This window comes from Brachyistius frenatus, unplaced genomic scaffold (genome assembly GCF_029030835.1).
Source record: "Brachyistius frenatus isolate BFR_SWC_R1_liver_20210118 unplaced genomic scaffold, ASM2903083v1 Contig_46, whole genome shotgun sequence".
NCBI classification, from domain to species: domain Eukaryota; kingdom Metazoa; phylum Chordata; class Actinopteri; family Embiotocidae; genus Brachyistius; species Brachyistius frenatus.
The window spans coordinates 1444027-1471211 of record NW_027210645.1 but is presented as its reverse complement, the minus strand read 5'-3'; the positions used below and the strand labels follow the sequence as shown (position 1 = coordinate 1471211).

Genomic DNA, 27185 nt, shown 5'->3' with positions numbered 1-27185 from the left:
TTCTAAATGGAGCAAAGTTCAGATATTCGTAGCAGTGTTTTTTTTTTCTGAGTACAAGACAGGGATTGTGGGAGTGGTGTGAAAATTCGCAGCTCACGTGTGAAGTTATTTTAAAACTTTCATCATAATAGTTTTTGCCTTCTTTTATCAACAAGATAAGGCTTAAAAAAGGAAAGAAAATATTAGTAGGATATTATTTATAACAGCAAGTGGGAAATTTAGTTCACAAATGTCTCGCAGCTGACTAACTACCCTGAAACTGCAGCAACAGTTGGTGTGTTTCACTATTAAACTAAAACTCTTATCAGGTAACTCCAACATTTAAAGTTGCTGCTGAATGGCTTGGATTCAATATTTGCAATTTTAATCCTGACTGTGAATTTTTTTTTCCCTGTTTAATGAGCCTAAATGTCCACTTGCACACAAGAAATATTAGAAACCTGTGTGGTAATTTCTAATACTTTTACAGTGCACATTCATGCTTGACAGAGGATGAACCTTTTTTTTTATTGAATGAGTTATCACTTACACAAAAATGTACTTCAACTGCAATGATTTAGTACCCTGGTTTTCGCCTGGTAAGGTTTGCACAGCCACTCTGAAGGCTGGACCAATCAGAGACCAGTGGGTGTGGCTTCATTAGTGTCAGCTGACTGCAAGTATCCCCAAACCTTATAAACAGCACAATGGTTAACATTTAGACCAAAATATCAAGATTGGCAGTCACTACTATAAGTCAAGTCAAACTTTGATCCTACATTTCCCATGGTGCAACCAGTAGTATCATTTTGATCCTCTATGCCTGTTAAATACCTTCATCTGTCAAATTCCATACCCACAGTTTGAGATTATACAACTAACCTTTCAGTTTTACTGACTTTTATCAGTTATTTGGTGGAGTGCAGCTTTTAAAAAGCTAAATGATTGCAGTATTGTTTTAGCTTGGTGTTCCCAGACCTAAATTCACTACATGAATATGAGGGTCTGGGCATGCGCCACAGGCAGTCATTTGCAGTCGATGCATCCTACTGGGAAAAGACCGCGAGTTCATTTTGAAACTATTGGACTGGCTTTAACCAATTGGTATGTGCCGAAACTCTCCCACTGCTGCAACTGCAATTTGGGAAAAAAAACACTTCATCATCGCACTTAACCATAGAAACTGGTCACTAATTGGTCCACCGCTCAGATTGGTTTAGAGAACTTTAATGCAAACAGGTAATCCAGACTATAATCATAGCTGGAAATTTAAGCTGTGAGTAACAGTCTGGAAGAGCCAGGCTAGTGGTTTTGAGGGGTTTTTTGTACAAAAAAAACAAAACGGTATTTTCTGATGTAATTAATGTTACATCCTGAGGGTGGCACAAGTCAAACTTTTGACTTTTAGTTTGGCTTTTTTCCCCAAATGCTTTTGGGATTGAAACGCTTCCACTGTGATCTCTGAAAAACTAAATTTTTGACTCAGTAACAACATTACTATTGTGTGTCTCTTTGTTTAGACAGCCTTTGCTTTACTGTCTTTATTTGTGCAGGAACGGTGCACATTTAGCAAAATTTCTGTTACTCACTTAGCAGTTGTTTAAACAAATACATTTCTTTGGACTCATTTGTGGTTTCCCTGTGTGGTGCACCTTTTAGACTTAGACTGGACCTACTTCTGGTCATGGAGTCGCTTCGTGGACTACATGCAGTGCGTGGTGGCCTTCACGATGGTGGCGGCCTACATCACCTACCTCCTCCTGGACTCTGCGCTGTTCGTGGAGAGCCTGGGCTTCCTGGCTGTCTTCACAGAGGCAATGCTGGGCACACCGCAGCTCTACTGCAACTATCAGAACAAGTCCACAGAGGGCATGAGGTAAAGATTCATGAACGCCATTGACAAAGAGAAGTCTTTTAAGAGCTTTAAGGGTGACATTAGTTTTACAGGTACATGGTACACTCTATGAACTTCCAATACACTCTATTTTTACTAACATTTAAAATAGTTACAAAGGCATTGGAATATTTTCTCTTCTGGTTTTTAATTGTCTATTCAAACGCAGACTCAAACGCAGCACTGTGGAAATATTTGGACTTTAGAAAAGGCAGAAAAAATCAGTACCTAACTCTCAGATCTTTGTTGCCCTCATATCAGCAGTGGCCTGCCAAAGCTCGGTCAAATTTTTTGTATAGTCCACAGAATTTATTAAACATTCCCACTGTCTTATTTTACACAAGCTGCCGTCTCTCAGGCCGAATCCTACCAAACACAAATTCTTGTAGTAGACTGTACATTGACAGATGAGGTGTCTCGAGTGTTTTTGTCAGCTTCCTTCTTTCCCTTTTTTACCAGTCGTAGCCACGGCAGGTGAAGGTTAAGGATTTCCACATAAACTACTCGCATAGCAGATCTTCTGACTTCTTATCTTTGAAATCTGACCAGTACAACAACTTCTATAGCAGCAGAGATTGAGGTAGATTCACTCATCAGATCTAACTTCTGTTGGATGTCTCCTGGAAGCTCAAATCACCTGATCAAACGTTGTCATTCTCACTGTTCTGGTTTTGCTTTCATATGATCTGATTCATGACTACAAAAAGTTTCAAATTCCCCATCATTTCAAAGGTTAAAGAATCTCTAGCTCATCGCTGACAGATTAACTTTTGTTGGTAATTTCTTAGTCAGGCCTCCCTTAAGATGCCTTTAGAAACAATGGCTGTGCTAGTTTTAATGCATGTCACACTGACACACAGAAGGTCAAATTAACTCATGGTCACAAATTGTCCCAGACTGTACATATAAAGCATGTCAGATATTTTAAAATTTGTCACCGTGCACATTCTGTGTCATTTCATGTCGTTTTCTGATTGGTTGTAGTTGCAGTTGACTCTGTCAAAGCTAAAGCCAAAGCTTGGAATTTGGATATGACAATGATTGAGTCTAGCCAGAAGGTAAATGGTAATGGGCTGTACGTATACACTGCCTGATCAGCTTTGCAGTCTCAATGCACTTTACACTGTTTACATTCACACACCAAAGTGCTCGCCTGCAATCAGGACCAACTTAGGGTTTAGTGTCCTTTCCAAAAACTCTACGGCATGTGGACAGAAGGAACTGGGAATTGAACCTCTAACCTTTTGATTAGTGGACAACCCGTTCTTTGGTTCTACCATCTGGGCATTATAAAAAAAGACTCCTTTCTCCAGTCTCAGTTTGTACAAGTGGCACCTTTAAACCTAACCTGCAGATAACAGGTTGGTTCGAGACAGTACTGAGCGTAGCGGCTGTGGGCAAATGTGGGTTTGCAAAATTGGACCTGTGCAGGACTCTGATCTGAAGTAATGGATTCATCTCTTTCCAAGCCTCAGATAAATTGCCCAACGCAAACACACTCAGAGTCCAGACTGGTTATTGACCATCACTGTCTCTCTGTGCTGAACTGTTCAGGCCTGAAGTATAAATGACCCAGAGTCAGTTTGATGGAAATAAAGACAGAGTTTGCCGTATCCTTAATTAATGATAATATCTTTATCCTGATGAGTAATGTTTTATTGATGAGTGCCACTTCCATCCCGGGCAGATCGGAGGGTGTTGCGCTGTAGCGCTGAATAATGACTCCACATTATAATATGTCATGTGATCATTAACACTGACACATGCTTATTATGTATTTCTGGCACCTGTCGAGCAGGAAATGAGGGCGGGGCTTCTGACAATTATCAATTAAGCCAACATGAAAATTGGCCCTCATGTTTGGCCTGAAAACCAATATGGTAATGAGGCACTCTGTCTTGCTTCTATGGCCAATGTATCATTTTGGCTCATTCGTGAAGTTTTTTTTATTGAGACTCTAATTGATTTTTGAAAGCATATACAGTTTCCAAAATCAATTCCAGTAGCTCTGTGAGCCGTGGCCGAGCTTTTCTGAATGTACGCAACTTTAATTGCACGGCAAGTAGACAGCAGAGGATTTTAAATGCCACATCACAGCATTATGATTGGAAAAGATAAAGATGAAGAAGTTTAAGTTGTTGGAAATAATTGGAAAGATTGAACTGATAATATCTATATTAAAAGACTTTGACGAGTTTCAGATTGTCCACAGAACACAGGCCTGATAAAAAGCTTGCTCGCAGTGTGTGTCCTGCCTTTGAGCAGTGTGCCCCCACCCACACCTCCCCGTCTCTCTCTCGCTCTCTCTCTCTCTCGCTCTCCCTCTCGCTGGCTGCTGGTTGGCCTTCTGTAGCAGGCTGATAACAGAGCTCCAGCAGGGTTGCCTGTCCACTTAACGGGCCATGACAGCTCCCATGCTGGGCTTTTCCATACCCTCTCTGCCCCCTTGCCTTATTTATGTTTGATTTCCTTGTACTTCCTTCTCACCCAACACTTTGTCTACCAGCCTATTGTCCACCAGGCCGTCTGCAGTATGTGGCTGCTGGAGGAGCCCACCTTCACTCACTCTTGCGTTGATAAATCTGGTGTGTTTTGAGTTATTTTGTGATTATTAAGTGTTTTTGTTTAGCCCCACGTCCCATGACATCTCCAGTCAGCTGTGTACTACAGTTTTCCAGAAAGGGGTTTCAACAATCCTTCAGGCAGAGGTTGTAAACCTCACCAGGTGGACGTATGGGTGTATCTAAATATACAGCCAGGAGCACTTGAGAATGTCTCAAGGGGCAACCAACAGTGACTTCACCCAAAATGGCTGTTTTAAAGCCTCAAATCTGTATGTTGGTCGTCACGTTTCCAGTTCAGAGCGGTTTGGAGCCGGTAGTGACCATATTTGGGCGAGCTGGGGGAGAGCGAGCGGTGGATCTGACTCAATCTGATTGGAAATATGGTGATACTACGTCCCGCCCACCGATAGCCGTAACCTGACTGTACTACCGGCCTGTCAATCAAACAGACACACACCCCCCAAAACACAGCTTTTTGAGGCTTATTTTATAATTAATGAAGGGATTATTTTTAGATGGACCACTGCAATACTAATAATAATAATAATAATAATAATAATAATAATAATAATAATAATAATAATAATAATAATAATAATAATAATAATAATAATAATAATAAAATAACAACAACAACCCCCCCCCCCCCCCCCCCCCCCCCCCCCCCCCCCCCCCCCCCCCCCCCCCCCCCCCCACACACACACACACACACACACACACACACACACACACACACACACACACACACACACACACACACACACACACACACACACACACACACACACACACACACACACACACACACACACACACACACACACACACACACACACACACACACACACACACACACACACACACACACACACACACACACACACACACACACACACAAGAAGGAGGGACTTTTGCTAAAAACACCAAAATGATGAGTGGAAAAGATTTATTGTCTTTGTATTTCATGAGAGAAGTTGAATGGCAGTCTATGGAGCTGAATGCTTTTTTGGAGCCAACCTCCAGTGGCACTCGGTTGTAGTGAAGCTTAAGGCACCTAATTTTTTAGACCCGGAAGCTAATTCCATTTTTCTATACACTCTATGCACTAAACCACAAGTTGCTTGCGATGTCACCATTGATGTGTGATTGTGAGTGAATGGGTTGTCGTTAAGGTGAAAAAGCAAGTGTGGAGCATTTCCCATCAGTTAAAACGGTAACAAGCATTAGACGATTATTGCTTATATTCCTGAAGTATCCAAGAGGTATGAGAGTCTTCAGTTTTAGGTCAGATTGCAGGAGATTCCATTCATTTACTGCACTGAAACTAAAAGCAGTCTTTCCAAGTTCAGTCCTCGCGTTAGGCACCTGAAGAGCCAGTCAGTCACTGGAGCCAGTAAGAGGTGGCCCACAGATCCACTGCAACAGAGATGCGATGTATGCTGGTAATTTTCCAGTCAGGGCTTCATAGATATACAGATACCAGTAATTATTACGTCTCTCAGTCAGAGATGGGAGTGGTGAGTATTGTAGCTGTCAGCAGTAATACATCTGAGGGCTGAGTGGTGAACTGAGTGTATAGGCGGCAGCATCTTCAATTCAATTTGATTTTGAGTGCAAAAGCATCATGGAGTATGGTGACACTTTCCAAGCACAAAAAAGGAAAAAAAAACACCATTAAATATTAATGTCAAGAAAAATTAAAACAGAAAAGTGCAAAGAAACACTTAGAGCCTTTGTCTAAATGTAAGTTTTGTCAAACGAATATGTTCGAAGCTAAGACTTGAAGATAGAGACGATGGCTACCTCCTGAACTCAGACGAGGAGCTGGTTTGAGCCTGGAAACTCTCTGAACCACAAGGACGCCTTCAGTCTGAGAGCACAGCAGGAGATAGAGGCCAGTTTTCTACGTGGAAGTACTCACGACAAAAAAACCAACAGTTTGAAAAAATATATTGACGCACGAGTTGATCGCAAAAAACGTTACAGTTTTTGTTTTTGGTGCCCACATATCCAGTGAGGTGCAGTCATAATCATAAGTACTAATGTAGCAGTCACTGTAGTGTAAATTCAAACTAGTAGAATACATCATATAAATACAGGATAATGAATAAAAAGTCAATCTTACTCTTCATGATTTTAAATACTTCTATCTGCATTCATCATAGATAACAGCTTTGATAAACACATCTGATTTTTATAAAAAAAAATTGTATTGTTTGTGTGCTAAATGAAGATGAGTTGAAATGGAGCCAAAACCGGCTCGAGTGTGAAACTCAGAGTTTAACATCAGCATCAGCCGGTGCACACCGAGCTGACCGACTGCAGAGGACATCGTCATCTCCACTTCGGTTTATTGTTTGTGTCCTCTCCTCCCCATGCGCACAACCTGTTGAGTCTGTCGGGCTGTTGCTAGGTTACTTCACCGCAGCGCTCCATGCCTCTGTGTGCGTGCGGTGATATGAAGCTGTACGGCGAGGACGTCGCACTCTCAAATGAACATTTTAAAGGTTCGAGCTCGGACGCAAGCTTAAGATGAGCTTTGTGTTGAGCTGAGTCTGTGTTTAGTTATGCAGAAGTGAGAGATGAAAGTTTAGGCAGTGAATGAAAGTGGGAATGAATCTAAGAATTTACGGAGGCGACAACAGACAGACAGGAGAGGTAGAGCAGAGTGGCCTTTCCTGTAAATACCGGGAACAAAAAGAAAAAAGCAAAGAAGGAAACAAAGGAAATAAAAATTACACACCAACATCATGCTGACTTCCTCCTTATTAGTGGCCGAGCCAGCGTGCCCTCGAACATTGAGTGTTAGACTACCTCTCTGCGTATTCAGGCTCACAGGAGGACACTTCTGTAGGAAAGGGATGGAGTCCAAGCAGCTAAGAGAACATATGAATCATATTGGACGTCCTGAGTGTGTGTACACTGCACCTTGACACCTTGTCAAACAGGCAGTAGCATGGCCATTTTTAATCATGAAATATGGATAGAGGTCAGAAGGAGGGGGGAGGAGTCCAACGTTTGTCCCATGAGGACGGAGCTGAAGTCATTTCGTATTTATCTAATTCACCTCCAGGGTCTCTGTTATCCTCCCCGATAATTTTTGACACCACTAACGACTCTCTTCCCATAACGAGTCCTCGGAGGTTTTCATTAATGCTGCTCAGACATTGTGAATGTGAGAATAGCGCTGCTCCTGTCGGGTTCTCAATTTTTTTTACCTGCTGTCTCATGTCACTGCGCTTCCTCTCCAAACTTGACAGTTTACAGTGATAATGATGGCAGATTGAGTCGATCCCGAGATGTACAGTATGTGAAGTGCTTTGGCTGAATTTTAGATGTGAGATTAATCGTTATGCTGAGCTGCATGTCAGTAACATGAACTGAACAGTTTAGAAAAAGGGAACTCGGTATAAAGAAATTTGTGTTACTGATACACAGGAATAATAAACTGTGTAACGTCTTTCAAAAAGAGTTTTTTCCTCACCGAGACATCACTGTTTCTTAACTGACACATTTCAAGGCCCGAGTCTGGCATTTCGGCCGTCGCCATTTGGGGGTTTGTGTAACCAGAAGTGACCATATTTGGACAAGATGACTGCACCCCATGTATGTCATTTAAACCAGACACATTCCCAATTCTGAGTTGCCAATGCAAGGTGCTTGCAACTTGGGGGTCAGTGTCTTGCCCAAGGACACTTCAGCATGTGAACAGGAGGACTTGTGGGGGCTAAACCACCAACCTTATGAATAACGGGCAACCTGCTCTACCATCCGAGCCACAGCCGACCCTGACATTTACCACATCACCCAAACCCTCCAGAAACCAGGGAAAGCCCCGATCTATGTTACCGACCCGTGAACACTTTAGTGTGATGAGGAATCCTAAATCTGACCAGCCAGTCTCTGTTTGGCTGACAGTTACGAGCTGTTTGACTGTTCAACAATAAGAAATCCTTGCAGACTTAAATATAATTCTGTTGTAGAAGTGCTGATGTAACTGTCATTGTCAAATCAACTGGCAGCCTTCATTGGTAATGATATTTACAAAAGGATGTGGTGAATGCTCGCCATCCAGCTTGTGTAAACCATCTCTCCAGTTTAGTAAAACCCACCACTTTTTGTTTTATGATTTTTTTTTTTTTCACTCTTTGCATGAGTTATAATTCACCAAATTTTCACCAATGTTTTCACAGTAAAACATCCTCTTCATTCTGCAGCTCATCCAGCCCTCAAGAAATAGAGGAAATGTCACAGTGGAACCTTTAAAAAAAAGGGCAAAGGGCCATGATCCACTGAGCTGAAAAACAGATATTCAATCATCATAAATTAAGTAATGATATAAAATACAGTGTAGAGTCGCCAAGGTGCTGCTTGTGTTGTATTTACTTAACATAATTAGCAATTCTGAAATTAATTTTCCTTTTTAATAATTTCCCTAGTTTTTAATGAAACAAAAATGACACTCATTTAAGTGCCTTAATGCTGACTGCGCTTTTTTCACTAAAACTACTGAACATTTTTCTTAAATCTTTTCAACAAGTTGAAACTGGAGTGTGTGTGTGTGTGTGTGTGTGTGTGTGTGTGTGTGTGTGTGTGTGTGTGTGTGTGTGTGTGTGTGTGTGTGTGTGTGTGTGTGTGTGTGGGGAATGAGAGGAATGAGAGGGTATTTTTTGTGTTAACAGTTTTCAGGCTGCTGCTATTATTAGATGGTCTCGACACTGGAGAGTCAGAGGTACATAGTGATACTGACCAGCCCGCCAGAAGACAAAACAACACGCACACACACACACAGACTCTTACACACACCAACACAAAACAGAGAGATGGGACATGCAGACAGCCAACTGCAGCCTTATAAGGCTTGTGGTTTTGAGCTGCATCCCAGTATGCTAGATAACAGTGCCAGAGCCTTATTTAGCCTGCAGGCTGCTTTCCACACACACACTCACACTCACGTGCTGGGATTGATCTGTATTGGCGACTGATGCCGCCGGGCCGTCACCCCTGTGGCCCGGTGCACAGCGCTGCTCTGGATCACTGCAGCTGCAGAACCTTCATATGATCTGGCCAAACCGCCACCCCTCCATCTGCTCGAGGCGCCTGCTCTCCTTCTTGTGATACATGAAAATGAATCAATTTGTTTCCTGTTTCTTCGGGGAGGGGAGGGGGAGAGGGTAAATCCTCTTGTGCTTCAGGGATGGAATTGAAGTCTTGTTTTGTCCTGCTATGTTTTTCAACATGCCTGCCAAGAGTGAGTTCATACCACCGACTCAAACCACAAAAAAATGGAGTTTAAAGACATGGAATACTTTTATTTTAAGGTACTTTTCAATTCTCTTTAACATTTATTTAACACGGATGATAATTCACTGCTGGACCACTGTCCAAAATTAACTTCCGAGTCACCGGCCAAGAGGACTCGTAGATAATACGTTCACCGGCCAAGCATACTTTTTACTGGCCAAATTAAGGAATTGCCTTTTTGTGTCACATACATTTGTTTCAGTACATTTCATTGAGATAATACGGTATACAGTTTAAATACAAACTTAAAGAATAGGCCCGAGTAAAATTTGAAGCAAAATTATTTTAAAAAATTGATCAACATTAAATTGATTTAAGCCTGAATACAACTCGAGAAGTCTTGATCTCAAAATTCTACTGAAGTTGTTGCTATTAAATGTACTTAAAGATCAAACATTACAGAAAACTCAAAGGTTTTGTAAACCTATCCGATGCTTAATCATTTAAAGAAAATGAAACGTCTTCACGAGACTATTCACTTTCTACCACCATCAACCTCTTTACATGGTCAGTGAAGTCGGGCCTTCTGCTCCTGACAGAGTCCAGGGGTTTAATTAACCTCACAGCCGCCAACAGGCAGCCAAGTGACAGTTTAGTTGAGCGGCTGATGTCCTGCACGGTAAATAGCTCCGCAAAAGGAGCGTTCGAGACGGTCTGTAGCTGGTACTCTTTTACCGCAGTGTGTGTGTCTGTGTGCGCATGCGTGTGTGTGTGTGTGTGTGTGTGTGTGTGTGTGTGTGTGTGTGTGTGTGTGTGTGTGTGTGTGTGTGTGTGTGTGTGTGTCGGAGCACCATGTGCTAACTGCTGAATTGTAAGAGATACGTACACTAACATGTATAACAGCTGGAGAAAGACGATAAGATTCAGAAAATGAATACGACTGTAGACTCCACTAAGTCTGTTTAATTAGATGATATGACAACAAAAGAAAAAGTAAGTCTTTTTAAACAAATTATTTACACACCAAATACATCTGGCTTCCTCAAATGTTTTTGTTTTTTCCACAATATGCTTTAACTCTGAAGCTGTTAATACAATTTTTGTTCAGATTGGCAACAGCTGGAGCCACTGGTGCAATCTTAACCAAACTATAGCTGTATTACCAGCTATAGTGTTTACAGTAAAACATATGCAGTAATATATGTAACTAGAATAATTTATTCTGTTTAGCTGTTCAGTGTAGCTGCTGTCCAGCTTAATCAACCAACTGGCAATGTTAGCATGTTAAATTTAGCACCCGTTTAGAGTGAAAAATAAACAAATGTTAAAATGCTGTTTTTGTAAACTAATAGGAAGAATTTAAGTTATATTTCACACAAAAAACATTGCAATTTATGAGTCTGAAAAGTGAAGCCAGTGGAGAAGTGTCTTAAACTATAATACCTCTGAAGGCTCTACTGACTCCAAACAAACCTCTGGCTCCAATAGACCCTCCATTCAGAAAGTATCAACTTCTCTCATAAAATAAAAAGTCAATACACTTTTTTACAGAAGTCAGTATGATGTTATTCAGTAAAATCCCTCCTTCTGGTGGTCCTTGTGATAATGATTCCTTAATAATTCGATATTAATGGGGGCGGCTGTGGCTCAGATGGTAGAGCAGGTTGCCCACTAATTGAAAGGTTGCCGGTTCAATCCCATGCCTTTGGGCAAGACACTGAACCCCGAATTGCTCTTGATGCAGAGCTCTTGCATGTGTGACTGTATTGCTCCGGATGGCAGGTCAGCAAGTATGTGTGTGAGTGGGTGAAAAGTGTAAAGTGCTTTGACAGCTCCAAGGTGAGGAGAAGCAAAGATGAAGCGCTGTTTAAGTGAAGACCATTTACCATATATATTAAGGCCAAAATGAAAGGTATGATCGGGGCTGCTGCGGTTTGATTGACAGGTCCGGGATGCATTCATGTTTTCTGTATAGATGGGCATGCGTTGTGTCCTCAGGGTCTCAGTCATATCCACCCTTTGGTCCTCCTCAGCTCGGTTTAATATGGTCATTTCTAAAAACGACTGTGACCACTAATATGTCACAAACCAATGGGTGATGTTATGATGGAATACCACTTGGTTTACCCCTGAAACTATTAGTTTGCTGCAGCTTACGATGCTCCAGTGTTTACATTCTCTACTACCTAAGTATATATTTCAAAATTAATGAAACCCTGAAACTTGCTTTATGCACAGGCTTAGTAATGAATTAAGGAGTAGCTGGGTCGACCTAATCCTGTGTCTTTTAGAAGTTATACAGCTTTACTTGTCCTCCCTTGTGGACATTACTTTGTCAAAGTAATTTTTTATCCTAAAGCACTTCCAAAATGGTTGCAGCTCTGTGCCAATCCATTCATCTTGGCTTAAAAAGCCTATAAATAAATCAGACAGTCTTGCTTTAACCTTCACTGTGCCACTTTTCGTGCAAAGCACAAAGCCAGTGTTTCTGCACAATGCATCTGCAGCCCATGGTAGAAATGTTCTAGTCCGGAGCAGCTCTACTTTTCCGCCACCATCATTTCAACCCCGAGCTCATTGTGCTTTCTCTCTGCCTCCTCCTTTATGTGTCAGGGAAGTAGCCAGACATTGCCCCCCCCCCCTCCCCACACACACACACACACACACACCCCTCCCTGTTTTACCTCTTGTTAGGGAACCAGCAGAGGAATCGATCAAACACAATTCCTGCCTCTCTCATCATTACCTGCAGGTACACATCGTCATATAGGAGGACGAAGAGAGTGGGGGGTGGGGGGGTGGGGTCGCTTTCCACAGAGCTAACAAGCTCCTTTCTGAGAGAGAAGAGTGTGAGGAGGACAGTAGGTAGGGGGAAGGCAAATGCAAACAGATTGAGGGAGGTGAGGAGATAGTGGAAGAAGTTGGTGGGAGGTTGAGGAGAGAGGGAGGCATGCGGGAGAGAGTGGGCTTATGATAAAAGACAGAAAAAAAGAAGTGGAAAAGGAGGCCACAAGGGACATTCGGAAAAAGATGAAGAGCCGAAGAGAAGTGAGAAGGAAGTGTAACGAAAATGACACTATTTTCACAAATTGGCCTCGCAAATGAAGAGGTCGAAGGTGAAGCTGGGGGCATAAATAATGCCAGAGGGGATTTAGTGGCGATGCTTTTACCCCAGCGGGGATAAAACCGAGATGGACAGTTGGGGTTAGAGTCAGTCCAGCTGGGACAGAGACTCTCATCCCCCCTTTATATTTATAAAGAGCTTTCTAGAAAAAAGGGACTCATCCTGCATTCTTCATCGTCACACCGCCATGACACCTTCTGCAGGGATCCCACCTTCGTGCTCTGACGTGTTTGTTTCAGGATACTCTATCGGAGAATCCACAAGGGTCGAGACAAGTAGCAAAATTCAGTAATGCTTTCACCGGACGTACTCGACTCCATGGGTTGATGGTTGTAACCTTATCGTGAAATTAAATTGTCACAGTTGACATGTTGGATGGGGTTGCCAGGTTAGTCAAGTTCTTCCACACCAATTTAAGAAAAGCATTTTTTTTATAGACCTGATTATGAGGGCAGTGTAATATGATTGTAGCGTTAACATGGGAAAATAAAAATAAAAAACTAAACAAATACTGTAATGGCACCTTAATATGACCCCCAAAATATGAAAAGTAACACTACACATAAAGTACAAAGTGTGACCGCGATTGATGGATGATTTCTACCTGCACCCTAGATTAAACCAGTTTCATAATATATATATAGATAATATAAATAGATTTTAGTTCCCAAGCTTTAAAAGATAGCAAACTGTCAAACAAACAATGTATTTCAAGGACACTAGTGAAAACTCTTGATCAAGAAGTCTGTTGGTGATCAGTTCCACAGTAATGTGACGCCAGATTCTCTAAAGTAATGTCACAGATGAATTTTTTTCGCAGTAAGTTTCCATTTTTCTGGTACCAGACCCAAATTCACAGATGGCTTTGCTCAAGTGGGGATTGTTTCCAGTTGATGCATGCTTGAGTTAATTTTGAAACAATTGGAGCAGCCTTTAAGCAATAGCATGGACGGCCATATGATGTATGTTATGCGCCAAAACTTGCCAAGCTGTAAACCGCAGAGACCCTCTGTGGGCAGAGTGGGGATTTTTTTCATCACACCACGACACCGACACTGGTTGCTGATTGGTCCACCCTTCAGAGTGGCTGAGCCAACCAGTGTGCGAACAGGGTTTCCAGACTGTAATCACAGCAAAGACTGAAACTGTGAGCAAGAGGCTGTTTTCATTACTTCATTACTACTGAAATTGAATTCACCTCCCTTGCAGGTATATCATAGAGGATGTGTTCTACCTCACCTGAAATACACTACTAACATCAGAAGAAATTGTTGTATTGAATATTAGGCTTACATTGATTACAGGGGAAAAAACGGTGTCACTGTATTGTACAGCACAGGCCCGGTGTTTCAGGAGATCGGCGAATCTTTAAACCTCCATCCAGTTTTTTCGCTGATAGCGAGACGAGACGTGTCGGGTTCGGTCTCAATCAGCTCAGCGGGGGACATTGATTGAAGAGTTACATTGTGCAATGTCAGAAAAGAAGAAAACCTGATGAACGTTTACAGCAAGAGACAAGTAGCTTAATCAGTCACAATCAGGTGCTGAGGGTAAAAAAGAAAAGACGACTGCACTTCAGGTTAGTTTCATAATCACCATTTGGACACGTGTTACCCGACATTGTCAGCCTCAAGTTGAAGCCCTTTTTCCTACTTGTATTCCATTTCCCTCAACGAACCCCTGCTTTGTATTAAGGTAAAATCGGGAGTCTCGGAGACCTGTGCAAATACAACCCAACTATCTTTGATGGATGTGTATCCACCAGTGGGGATAAACCAAGCCTTTAAATTCAGAGTAGCACTTGGCTAAGGGAATAAAATATCCTGCAAAGCTTATTCAAATAGTGCTGACCAACCAAACCAGCACGCCTCAGTGAAAGGATTTCAAATGTCTCAGGCAGGCAGGTAGGAACATCGAAGTCCTGTGTGAGTGTGGTTGCATTGTTAGAAACAGTGCTGCCTCAGTCCTTTCTTTGTCAGCATTACCTGCATGTATCTGTGCCTCAAGCAAGTTTTTTTTTAACTACAAAAAAAAAGAGTGAAACACAAATAGAGCTCTGCAGAAATAGATAGGTGTGTTAATGCTCTCAGAAACTGGTGTAGAAAACAGCCAGAACCACCGTCAGCAACGTGTTTAATGGACTTTTTAAAGGACATTTTAGCAGCGATGTCCTCACTTTACCTGAAAGCAGTTGTGCAGTGTGTCTTGTTCTATTTTTGGAGAGTATGACATGTACATAAAGTTGTGCGTTTGGACCCGAGGGCTTAGATCTTTTCCTACGTTTCTTTTTCTCTTGTTAGAGTTCCTTTTCCATCTCATTAGCTGAGTTCGCGGTGCTTTCCAGTGCCAGGAGACGAGGAAGATTATGCTTCGAACTCTGCCGGCTCAAATCACACGGGAGGCTTTTTCTGCCGGTCACTAAAACAATAACTGTGTTATTTTACTGTAACGCTGCTGTCCTGGATCGTCTCACAAGCACGCTGAGCAGCTCACTGTACCAGAAGCGCTCTCATGAGTTTTATACTTAGAAATGTGCCACAGGATGTAGAGTTGGAGAAGAATCATTATTTCAATTTCCCATGGTCGGCATTTTGGCGAATCTGCTACTTCCCGTCTTGGCTGAACTGATATTGCGTTTCTCCGACTGCCTTCCCTGCTGCCATTAACACGCACCATCAGTGAACAAATTAAATTTAGAGAGAAAACATCAAAATCAGATGGAAATGTATCCAAGATGCATCACAAGTCTGATCAAGTTTTGCTCGATAGCGGAGTGGTGAGGGTTCGTTGGCTGAGCAGTGAGTCACTGGTTCTGAACCTCCACTGCACCATATTTCACAACTTTTTCCACATTATTTATTATGTCTGTCTCTGTCTCTAACAAATTAAAGCAAATTTGCCCTCCCCACATTTGTTTTAAAAGGCTCATTTAAATCAGAGGTGGATCTATGGAGTACCAAAGTGTTCAATATAAAATGCATATATAGCAATGAAATAAATAATCACATTCATTATTTGGCCCTTGTATATATTTCTGAAGAATTCTAGCAAGTTTTCAGATTTCTTTTCATAATACAAATTTTCATTTTGAATACCTGTCTTTAAATGTTTATTATTTATTTCATAATAATATTTTTGACAGTGCAACCTTCCATTTGCCCTCCTCCCCTTTTGTTTTCGTAATGTTACTTTATACTTCATAATGCTAATATTTTTAATGATGTTGCAACATCTTTCCTCCCCTCAGCTTCCAGCATATAACACCTATTGTTCTTAAGATACAAGTTCAAGGACTGCCGTCTAATTCTGCTGCTTAACTTTGCAGTCAGACTCGGCACATCTTTCAGCCTGAATGCCAGACATAAATTCAACTTCATTTTATGTCGCAACTGCTAGAAGCTCCTGTCTGCTAGAAAAAAATAACGTCAGTTTAATGTCAAAAGAGATATGATGGAATCATTTTTAATGAGTTGTAATAAATTGAAGTGACATTTGATTTTGACGACCATTGCTCGGCAGTCATTTCAATCTTAGAACGTTAATTTAGGAAAGAGTGTCCAATTTATTCGAAGCATTTTTTTCCCCCGTCGTTAGCAGGTCAAATTATCACAACCTGCCCAAAGCATGATTTTTTTTTTTTTTATCCTGTTCTATTTAAGAAGACCTAGCTGGCTAAATGTAATAACAGTTGCTGAGCTTGTTTGGTCAAGAAGGCCTGGGGCCTGTATTTGACTGGGACTGAATGGTAAAAGTGTCTTATTAATAATTTCTGTCAAATGAAATAATATCCATTTATTTTTATTCCTTCCTTCCTTCCAGTATCAAGATGGTGTTGATGTGGACCAGCGGCGACACCTTTAAAACAGGCTACTTCCTGCTCACTCAGGCTCCCGTGCAGTTCTGGACATGCGGCCTGCTGCAGGTCTTCGTGGACTTCACCATCCTGTTCCAGGTCTACTATTACAGCCACTTCCCGCAGAAACCCGTGTCCCACACCGTCTCCCACACCACTAGTGCCAAAGCCCTCTGATAAACCTCCGCAAAGCTCTCTGAGGACTCTTCTAGAAAACAGCAGCAGCGAGGAGGCACTTCGAGGGGCGCTGCGGACATGTAAACACACACTGGTGCCGAAGCACCTTGAGATGATGCAGGCTGCTCCCCCTCACCTCAGAGTACACACGAAGACACGCTCACAAATCAGGCATCACCATGCACAACGGACGGACCTGAAGGACACTTGTTACACTCAAACTCGACTTTCTTTTGGTTGAATTTATTATCCTGCTGACGTCCTCTCGATGCGGCAGAACGCATGCGCCTAGGAATGCAAGCTTCTGAAAGAATATACTCTTGAATCAACCTGTGCATGTGGGGAATATTATGCACATCCAAGTTCATGAACACGCAGTAAAGATGAACTGAAATCAGAGCTCAAGGAAACGTGGACCGGCTTCTGTCGTCCACTTGCGCTGTTGAATGTTGCATGGACCCTCTGCCTTAAGACACACGCACACGTTCAAACATGGCTTGCTGCGCTACCAGCAATATAAATGTCACGAATCCATGAACGAAACGTTGCTGAATGTACAAAATGGCAGTTGTTCTTTCCTTGTTTTCCCCAACAGAGTGGAGAAATGCTGGTCAGTCTACCACTTGTTGGACAGATGGTCGCCATGTGCTGCCACACTCATTATTTTCGGATAAAACTAACAAACCAGAAGGCAATCAGACTTCACCAAAAGAAGGAAGAGTCCCCGAGGTTTGGAGATGCAATGCACCGACTTCTCAAAGCCGTCAGAGGCCTTGAGACGAGCAGAGAGGCAGAGAAATTCAAGCTTTGTCAAACAATGCCAAGATTTTCGCACTGAAAGCTGTTGATGACATTTTGTGCATAATTTTCATCATTTTTCATGCCACAAATCCTGAAATATATGCTCCGTGCAGCACAAAGTGAAACGAGGACAAGTCGGCTTGAGTTGATTTCAGCACAACCTTGTTAACCCTGAGGGTTTATGAATCCTGTCCACAAAGGTGCAGCAGTGGTTTCTTCTGAGTTATGAGGTGGCACACGAACGCAACACGGGCACATGCTTGTTGTGTAGCTTGCTAGTTGGTTACAGCTATTGTCTGTATAATTAGTTGTATTATCTGCCAGGGGCTAACAATCCAATGTGGTTTGGTACCCCGGGCAAAAGTTTGCTTTCGCTCCATTCAAGCTGAAAACATCTTTAGGATGTTTAAACCACGGTTTCATGGCGGAGTTGATTCAGTGAGGTTAGCAGCGTCTCGTTTTGTTGAATTCATGCAATATTGTCAGACGAACTCCTGTTATACAGACCTGGGAGGCGTCGTGCTTTATTCTAATTAGAGCCCGAATGATCCTGATTCCAAAATTAATACATCGACAGAAATGTCATCATCAAACACTTGGGTCAAATATATTTAATGGAGGCAGGATATTTTACAGTTTAACTATAGTTTATTGTCTAAAATGACATCAATGCATTAAAACTGCAGTGTAATCATTTTAAATTATTAGTAATCTAAATTACTCCCAAGAATCTTTCGGTGCATTATGTTATGTAAAAAAAACTTTTTATGTCAGATCTTTTATAGGCCAGTACCGATATCTCTGTTAGAAAATAATTGAATTAATAAATAAGTCGGGCTCTAATTCTTAGTCCTTACCTTATAATGTCCTTCTAGTCCCCACAATATACCATGTTTTTTGTGCTGCTTATTTGATGCACTTCACGTACAAGTGAAGTCAGATACAAGTACACTGTACAGCTTTTTCTTAAATCAGGTGTAATCAAGATAATACTGAATTTGAATCCGACTTAACTTCCAGTGTTGTTGGCTCTGTTGTATTTTGACAGCACTTCGTTGTGGAGTTTGTAATTTACCAAAATTCCTCCTATTCCAACTTGACCGCTCATATTTTAGACTGTTTACAAAGTGAGAAAGAACAGTGAAGCCAAAATACCCCCGAAATGCAAGTTTGCGTAGGCGACGTTGTTTTGCAGCCAGAGTCCATGCAGGTGTGACTGGGGGGGTGGAGAAGTCGTACCAAGGCCCCGCCTCCAGCTCCGCCCCAAATAAGAGCACACACCCTTTGACCATGACTGTTGTTGGACTGTTGTTGGACTGTTGTTGGACGCTCACGCTGCCGATTAAAACAATTGATCTTCATGTTATGTGGTAACTGCTAGTTGTCGAGCGAGCCAGCGACATATGAAGTACTTTTTCCCGTACTTGCCGGCTAAAACATGAAATTAATCTTTAGGTTTGTAGTTCAGCTTCAGAGAGTTCAGATCCCTCAGAATAGGAGTTTGTGCAGTTTTACTGTAGAACAACTCGTTTTGTAGTTTGAAACGGATGACGACAAATGACACGGTTAGGAAATGAACACTCCTTACACATTATATACCGTTCCTGAACGCAGGTTCCCAGGTGCTGTCAATCACAGCTGTCAATCGTAAAGACATACAATCTTTTGATAGCAAGTTTCTCATCAATAGCAAAAACATCTGAAAAATGAAAACTTGAATAAACATCAGTGTAATGAGAAGTACCGAACATGGGAGACATCATATTTTGGTAAATCATTATTTACGGTAAACTTTTATTTGCGTTCCATCTGCTAATGTGGAGGGGGCGGGGCTTATAACCTGAATTACACTCAGCCACCAGGGGGCGATCAATACATTTTGGCTTTACTTCAGGGCAGCTGTTATGTGGTTCATCTTTACATTTACATATTATAGGTTTAACAATAAAACATGAATGCGGCATTATTTTTGTAATTTAATGTTATCATTCCTTTCAGCAATAATAACATTATATGCAAGTTAATGGCTGTGATCCAGGACCACAGTAATATTTTTGTTAGCTGGTATAATTAATAGGAATGATGACCAAAGCTCAAATTGTAATGAAGTGGAAGTCTCCCTAAAAGAGACAAACTTCACTGACTGACACTGCTCAGTCAAAATCATACATTTACCTCCATCATATTGACAGTGGACCGCACTGACTGACCAGTTTTATTATTCATAGAAAATCCAATAACATCCTTTAATATCCAAACTCATGACTCGCCGTCACTGAGTGGTGTTCGGGTCAGATTGTACTTATCATCCTTTTGCCATAAGGAATTAATTTCCTGCTCGGAAGGAGAAGCAGCCACATAACATGATGTAGAGTTTCCTCTGTTATTTTTGTTTTTGTAATTTTTTTGTCTGGGGAGAGGAGGAATGCCAAACCGGGAGGTGAGTGACTGTCAGCCCTTCAGTGAACTGTGTACCAGAGCAGACCTGATTCTGTCCTCCTTTTCGATGCCTCAAGAAACGGAAACTTCTCTTTTGTTCCGCTGGGACATGGCAGATAGTTTTTTCATGGGTTATTTTTTGTCTGTCTTAAATATTTTTAAAAAAAAAGACATGGTGGGTGACTCTTTGGTATCCTTGTAGTTTGGGTGCACTTCTTGTGTTTACATCTATACTTACCCAACCTATTTATTTTGTTACCTTTTTTATTCTATCATCTTGCCAGTGTTACATCTTTTCTTTACCCAGACGGTGGTGAGCGTGACTGTGTTGTGTGGATTATGTGCGATACCAGACTGGATCAAAAAGACCTCGGAGTTCCACCTTTGTTTTTTACTGTTTCAGTCCTCGTACCCGATTCAGTTTTTTTACTTCATGTTTTGTATCATTTATTTTATCCTGTGAAGGTATTTTCCCGTAGAAACTGCCAATATTTACATTATCTTACCTGTGAAACCATAGTTTGTACAAAAAATATCCTTCCATAAGTATGCTTTTGTATTTTTTTATTATGTTAAATCTCTTGGATTTTGTTTCATTTTTCTATTAAACCGGCAGACCACCTCTGCCACCCATCAACACTTGAGGCTGATAAAACACCCGGTATTGTCAAGAATATAAAATGGCATTGTTGCATAATAAAGAGGACATGGAGAGACTCGTGTCTTTTCTTTTTTTTTTCTTCTATTGATGGAGATGCTTGTGTCAGTTGTGCCGACATCCGAAGTAGCTCCCATCAGCGGTGCAGCTCTGGCAGACATCAATTGTCAAATAAACAATTAGCCCGCCAGTCCTTCTTTGGGCTTTGGGCATATGCCCTGTGAAGCTATAACCAGAACATAAATTGTGCTCGGCTTTCACATGAAGCTCTCCACTGGTACAGAGAGGAGACGGTACACAGATGCACCAGACAAGAAAGGGTGAAAAGAAAAAAGAAAAGACAGCTTTCAAATGCAGAACCAGATTCATAATGCTCTCTTTTTGAGCCTTGTACTGCACCATTAACCAGGACATATATGCACCCTATAGATTAGGCTTCATTTGCACATTGGTTTTTCATTTTTGTTGATGTAATTTGTTTGAATCAATCTGCTTAACAAAATCATGATCTAAGAAGAAAAGCTGCAGCACAAAAATACTCTTAAGAATATCTTTTCTATGATGCATATGAAGTGAAGCTACTTACACCACATGGGACCTCACTGACAGAAATGCGTTTAAATGTTATCTCTTAATTTAAACTCAAAGTCGGGAACTCTTGCACAATCCCCTCAAAAATATTTGTTATTGTTTTCAGGGCCTTAGGGAATTTGAGTGGGTGTGACAGAGCTTCCCTGTGCGATGAATACAGACAAATGTCTAGTACCAACTTCTGCAAATCCTCCAGTGCCTTGTGTTTTGCGTGTATTGATGGTGTCACTTCAAATCTCTTTCCATGTGCATCAAACACGACGTGATGGAGAAGATTCTTAGCAATGTGCTCCTCTAACTTCAAATTTACTTACAAGAATTGAATATATTAAACCGAATGACATACATATGTATATGTATATATAGTATGTTGTCCAAAATATCCCCAAAAATTTAAACTATAGTATGTCGTCCAAAATATCATTAAAAATGTCATAATATAGTATGTCGTCAGACATATCAAAAAAATTAAAACTGTAGTATGCCGTCCAAAATATCAAAAAGAATTCATACTAAAATATGTTGTCCGACATATCCAAAAACATGTCATACTAACATATGTTGTCCAAAATATTCAAACATTTTTTATTTCATTTCATTTATATATATACCATCTAAAATGTCAAAAACATGTCATACTATAGTCTTTTGTCCAAAATGTTATGAACACGTCATGTACCCGAAATATCATAAAAATGTCAAACTGTAGTGTGTTGTCCAAAATCAGAATCAGAATCAGCTTTATTGTCCAGGTATGTTTACACATACAAATATTTTTTTCTCTCAAGGTACAAAAACAACCAGATATAAATAGACACATACAACATAAATAGACATATCTACAGCTAAAAAAAAACAACATATATACACTTAAATGGTGCAAAACACCTCATGCAAATAGTGATGGTGCAATTGAGTATAATGCAAATGGTCCAGTGTTGTTAAAGTACATTCTCGATGATGGAGTGATGTTGGACTCCCACTTCAGGTCCTTGGAGATTGTGGATCCCAGAAACCTGAAGGTTTCCACAGCAGACACGGTGTTGTTGAGGATGGTGACGGGGGGGGGCAGCGTTGAGGGGCTCCTCCTGAAGTCCACTGTCATCTCCACAGTCTTGAGCGGGTTCAGCTCCAGGTTGTTCTGACTGCACCAGAGAACCAGCTGTTCAACCTCCCGTCTGTATGCAGACTCATCACCGTCCCTGAGGAGGCTGGTGACCGTTGTATCATGTGCAAATTTCATTCTATAGTATGTCACCTGAAAAGTCATAAAAAAGTAATTATATAGTATGTTGCCCAAAATGTCATGAAAATATCAAAGTATAGTATGTCGTCAAAAAATTCATAAAAAAGTCATACTATAGTATGTCGACTAAAATGTCATAAAACGGCATACTCTTAAACCTCTTAAAAAATGTCATAAAAAGTCATTCTATAGGATGTCATCCAAAAAGTAATAAAAATGTCATAATACAGTATGTCGTCAAAAATATCATTAAATTGTCATATTATGTCGTCCAAAAAGTCATAAAAATGTCATACTAAAGTATGTCGTCAAAAAATTCATAAAATGTCATGAAAATATACCAATATGGTCTCCTATTGAACATGCTCACCAGAATGAACTTTGCATACTTTATTGCATCCACTTGGGAAACCTACAAACCCAAAGGATCACTGATAAATATCACTGATAGACAGCAATGTGTCTGTGTTATGGATGTTAAGCTACATACCCAGAGTATTTTGTCACCAGGATAATGCTATATATATATATATATATATATATATATATATATATATGAATGTGTGTGTGTATATATGTATATATATGAATGTGTGTGTGTATATATATATATATATGAATGTGTGTGTGTATATATATATATATATATATATAAAATGACTGACCTTGAATTGATCATTTTAATTTGACATACTGAAAATGCTGCTTGTGCAACACTTTTGTTGCATTGACTGCGACATATTTGATACTTTCTCTGCTTATTAGGGGACATGCCCGTTCTCCTTCTGACTGACCAACATCCCACATGAGGTGCCAGCTACCTAGATTAGGAGGGAGCATGGGCGCAACCAAGTGTACAATTGGGAGGGGGGAGTCAAACAATTAGGGTTTCCTTTACAACAGGAAAAAAATTAAAATTGAACAGCACATAACAAGAGACAGAACTGTTGACGGTGTTCATAAAAGGAGAATATAGTTAACATATTTTCGACTCTGTATTGGGGGGACAGATTGGTATTTTCTCAGTATTGGGGAAGACACAACCCCCCCCAAAAGACAGCGGTTGCACCCATGTTCACAATATTCTCTCACTGACTCCTGATTTGTGTTTTTGCCTTCGGAAAACATAATATTATATTATTTAGGCGGAAATAAATTGCTGCTACAAGGTGAATTCAGTTCAGGGTGCGTTTTCCCTTTATTATGCATAATATTCGTTAAAAAAAAAAAGCATGAACCACACCACCAATTTCCTATGTTCTAAGAGGAAAAGAACAGCACATACTGTTTTGCAAGTTTGAGAGCATCCTTGTGTTTAATAAGTTGTTAAATCAAAGCCTTTCCATGTGGGACTGTGTTCATTATAATCTTTATTACATTTTTCAAAAGAGACTGTCCCTCAGGCTATGGATTCATGACGCAAAGCACAAATCCATTTAAATTAGGTTTCTATTCGAACGCACCATCTGCTCCTAATCAAAACAATATTCTCATTCAACCTAAATATTTTAGATATAATCGTGTCAAGAGTGTTTTGTGCAACATTTTCATGCTTTTTAATGATTCAGTTCATCCAGTGACTGTGATTCAGAGTCAGCAGACTAAACACTTCTTTACAACCTGTATGGCATATTAAAAATATCTAAACCTAATTTGCACTCTCAAGCACGCTTTGATATTTCTAACTTGACAACAATTTGGGGAAATGTTTTTTTAGTGTTTCACTTCAAAGTACAAGGCACTCAAAGTCAGAGAAAATGAAATGCTGTGTTACATCATGTAAGACTGCGGAAATTGTTGGCAGTACTTGAAATAGTTTTAGACTACAGCGTTTGGGGTCAGTAGGTGGATGTATTATACTTGCCACAGTCAGTCAGCCTCTTTGAGTAGAAGCAAAGTGTAATTAGACCTTTTGGTAATTGTTTGCTTCTCTGACAGACTTCGTTCACATTATAAATGTACCCAATTGGTGACAAGAGGACTAGCACCAACACAACCTACGGTATTATCCATTTCTCAAATTCATCGATCCTCCAACACACATTCGCTTTGGAGAAAAAAAAAAAAAACCATGTGTTTCCTATGTTTTCCACATGTGATCACATGTATGACACATGTTGCAACATATGATAACATGGGAAAAGTATGTGGAAAAGTTTTCACGTGGGAATCTACATGGGCTTCACACATTGCACCATGAAAATGTTCCAAACCCATGTTTCCCATGTGCAAAAGACATGTCTCACATGTGAAGCCTGCATGGTCATGTGATCACATGAGGTTTTGCACATGTGGAATCCATGTGGGTTTTCTGTTAGGGTCTCTCATGTTATCATCAAAGGTGCTTGGAAAACGATGTTTGGTAAGTGGAGTCATACCCAAAAAGTGACGTAAAATGAAGCTCGGGTGGTTAATATAATGACACAGTAAAAACATGCACAGACCTTTCAGTTACATCCCCAAAGGAACCTGAATACACCAGCAAGTGTTATCAACTTTGGGCGGGTCCTGACAAATGAGCCATATAAGTGACATTTGAGTAAATTCCATTCATGTATGAAGACCATGAGAGCTGCAGAAAAAAAGACTTTGAGATAAGATTTTTTTTTTTCACTGTCTGAAATAAGTCTGAAATAAAATTCAAAAGTAGCTTTGGATGTGATTATTTAACATGCTAGAAAGTTCTCTTATCTTAGCATAACGACACAAAGCAAGACGCAACTGCTCGCTGGACTCACTGCAAAGGTCAAACATACTCCTGTTAGCACTTCTAAAGCTTTAGATTTACAAATTATGGAGTCCTGAACTCACCTGAGGCCAGTGTGACTGGTTTATGTACAAATTTAACTAGATTTAAAGGGTTTATTAGTGAGTTTTAGATGTCATCATAGAGCGAGCTGTTTACCCCCATTTCCAGTGTTTATGCTAAGATAAGCTCGGCTAATATTGGCTGCAGCTTCATTTTTGGCACAACAGGAGACTGGTATCAATCTTCTCATTTGGCTTTCAGCAAAATAACAAACTGTCAAACCACCTTTGTATCACACAGAGCCACCAAATGGAGACACCTCTTGTCATTGGCCGATAAACAAAACCTCTCAGCACGCCGTAAAGCCCTTTGACAGACACATTAGTTGTATGTTATTATGTTGAGATGAAATAGCTCCGCTTCACTGCTAACAAATGCTCTGAGATCGTCATGTACATATATGACACTTCTATAACACGATGCCACCGACAATAAGTTATTTGATTTGGTGAAATACAACAGAGAGTGAATGGACAGTATATTCCTGCACGTTTGACACCTCAGCAAACACCTTCATTTCAAACAATCCACTCAAATACAGCTCCATGATGGACATGAATTATTAGTGTAAAGGTCTGAAAAACAGTGTGATGTTTTGGTTTTAGATTTCCTTTTCACAGACTTATCTGAATCGCAGTCAGTGAGAATACTGCCTCAGTCAGGTTTTTTTTTTTTTTAATCTCATTTAGCTTGACTTGTTTAGTCATAAATATTTTACTGGTAGCCATATTCTAATGTCAAATGTGCTGAAATAAAAAGACCTCTGCAGCCCCTCTGTAAAACTTGTGAAACTCAGATGCACTCTGGTGCACAAGTGCGTCACACGATCAAAGCAGAGACCCGGGAAGAAAATCCTCTCTGTTTCCAGTCCTCCAGCTTGTCATCCTTGAAATCCCGGAGCCGGGTGTCACGGCCTCAGGAGGAGCGGCTAAGTTTGCATGGACGCTCTGATCTCAGCAGCCCTCTTAGCAGCCATGGTCTTTCTCCGCTGCGCGGCCGACACCGCGGCCTCCGTGATGCCGTGGTAGCTGTCCGTCTCCTGAGAGTCCTCGCTGTTCTGCGACTTGGTGCTGTCCTGTGAGTCCGGCTTGTGCCTCAGCGCCCGGCTCTGCTCCTCCTTCAGCTCCAAGTAGGAGCGAGAGAAGGTGTGAAAGATGGACGTGACGGGGAAGGCCATCAGGAGGATGCCGCTCAAGATGCTGCTGAGCGCCACCACCTGGCCGGGGATGCTTCTGGGCACCATGTCCCCGTAGCCGACGGTGGTCATGGAGATGACCGCCCACCAGTAGCTCCCAGGGATGCTAGTGAACTCCTGCTTGGCGCCCATTTCGCTCTCAGCTAGGAACACCAGCGGCGAGAAAAGAGCCATGGCCACGCAGAGGAAGAGCAGCAGCAGGCCGAACTCTCGTGTACACCTCCTCACCGTCAGACCGAGCGTCTGTAAGCCCAAGGAGTGTCGGGCCAACCTCATGACGTAAAAGATCCGTAGAGCTCGGAGAACTCGGAGGACTAACCCCACCTTCTCCAGGTAGTTGTTCCCTGAGCCCACAGGTTTCTCTCCCACCGACAGAGAGTCCACGATGAGGGTGATGTAGTAGGGAAGGATGGCCACCACGTCGATGACGTTCAGAGGCGTCCGCAGGAACATGCACTTGCTCTGAGTCTGAATGAAGCGCAGGAGGAACTCAAGTGAGAACCAGGCGACGCACACCGTCTCCAGAACAAAGATGTTATAGCACCTCTGGGAGCACTCGCCCTGCAGAGAAAAAAAAAGACACATGAAGGGTTTTTTGTTACATTACACAA

At 41.2% G+C, this 27185-nt stretch overlaps 2 protein-coding genes across 3 annotated transcripts in view; one reads left to right on the top strand and one right to left on the bottom strand.

The window, feature by feature from the left end:
• LOC138623750 (solute carrier family 66 member 2) overlaps positions 1 to 20791 on the top strand; it is a 34633-nt gene extending 13842 nt beyond the window's left edge. For both annotated transcript variants that reach the window (XM_069703425.1, XM_069703424.1), the window contains 2 exons: positions 1639 to 1855; positions 16625 to 20791. In XM_069703425.1, the coding sequence (XP_069559526.1) occupies positions 1639 to 1855; positions 16625 to 16835 (428 nt within the window). In that variant the 3' untranslated portion in view covers positions 16836 to 20791. The remainder of the gene's footprint in view (positions 1 to 1638; positions 1856 to 16624) is intronic.
• A 2953-nt stretch (positions 20792 to 23744) lies between these two features.
• kcng2 (potassium voltage-gated channel, subfamily G, member 2) overlaps positions 23745 to 27185 on the bottom strand; it is a 29629-nt gene continuing 26188 nt past the window's right edge. Inside the window, exon 3 of the mRNA XM_069703388.1 lies at positions 23745 to 27135. Within this exon, the coding sequence (XP_069559489.1) occupies positions 26308 to 27135 (828 nt within the window). The 3' untranslated portion in view covers positions 23745 to 26307. The remainder of the gene's footprint in view (positions 27136 to 27185) is intronic.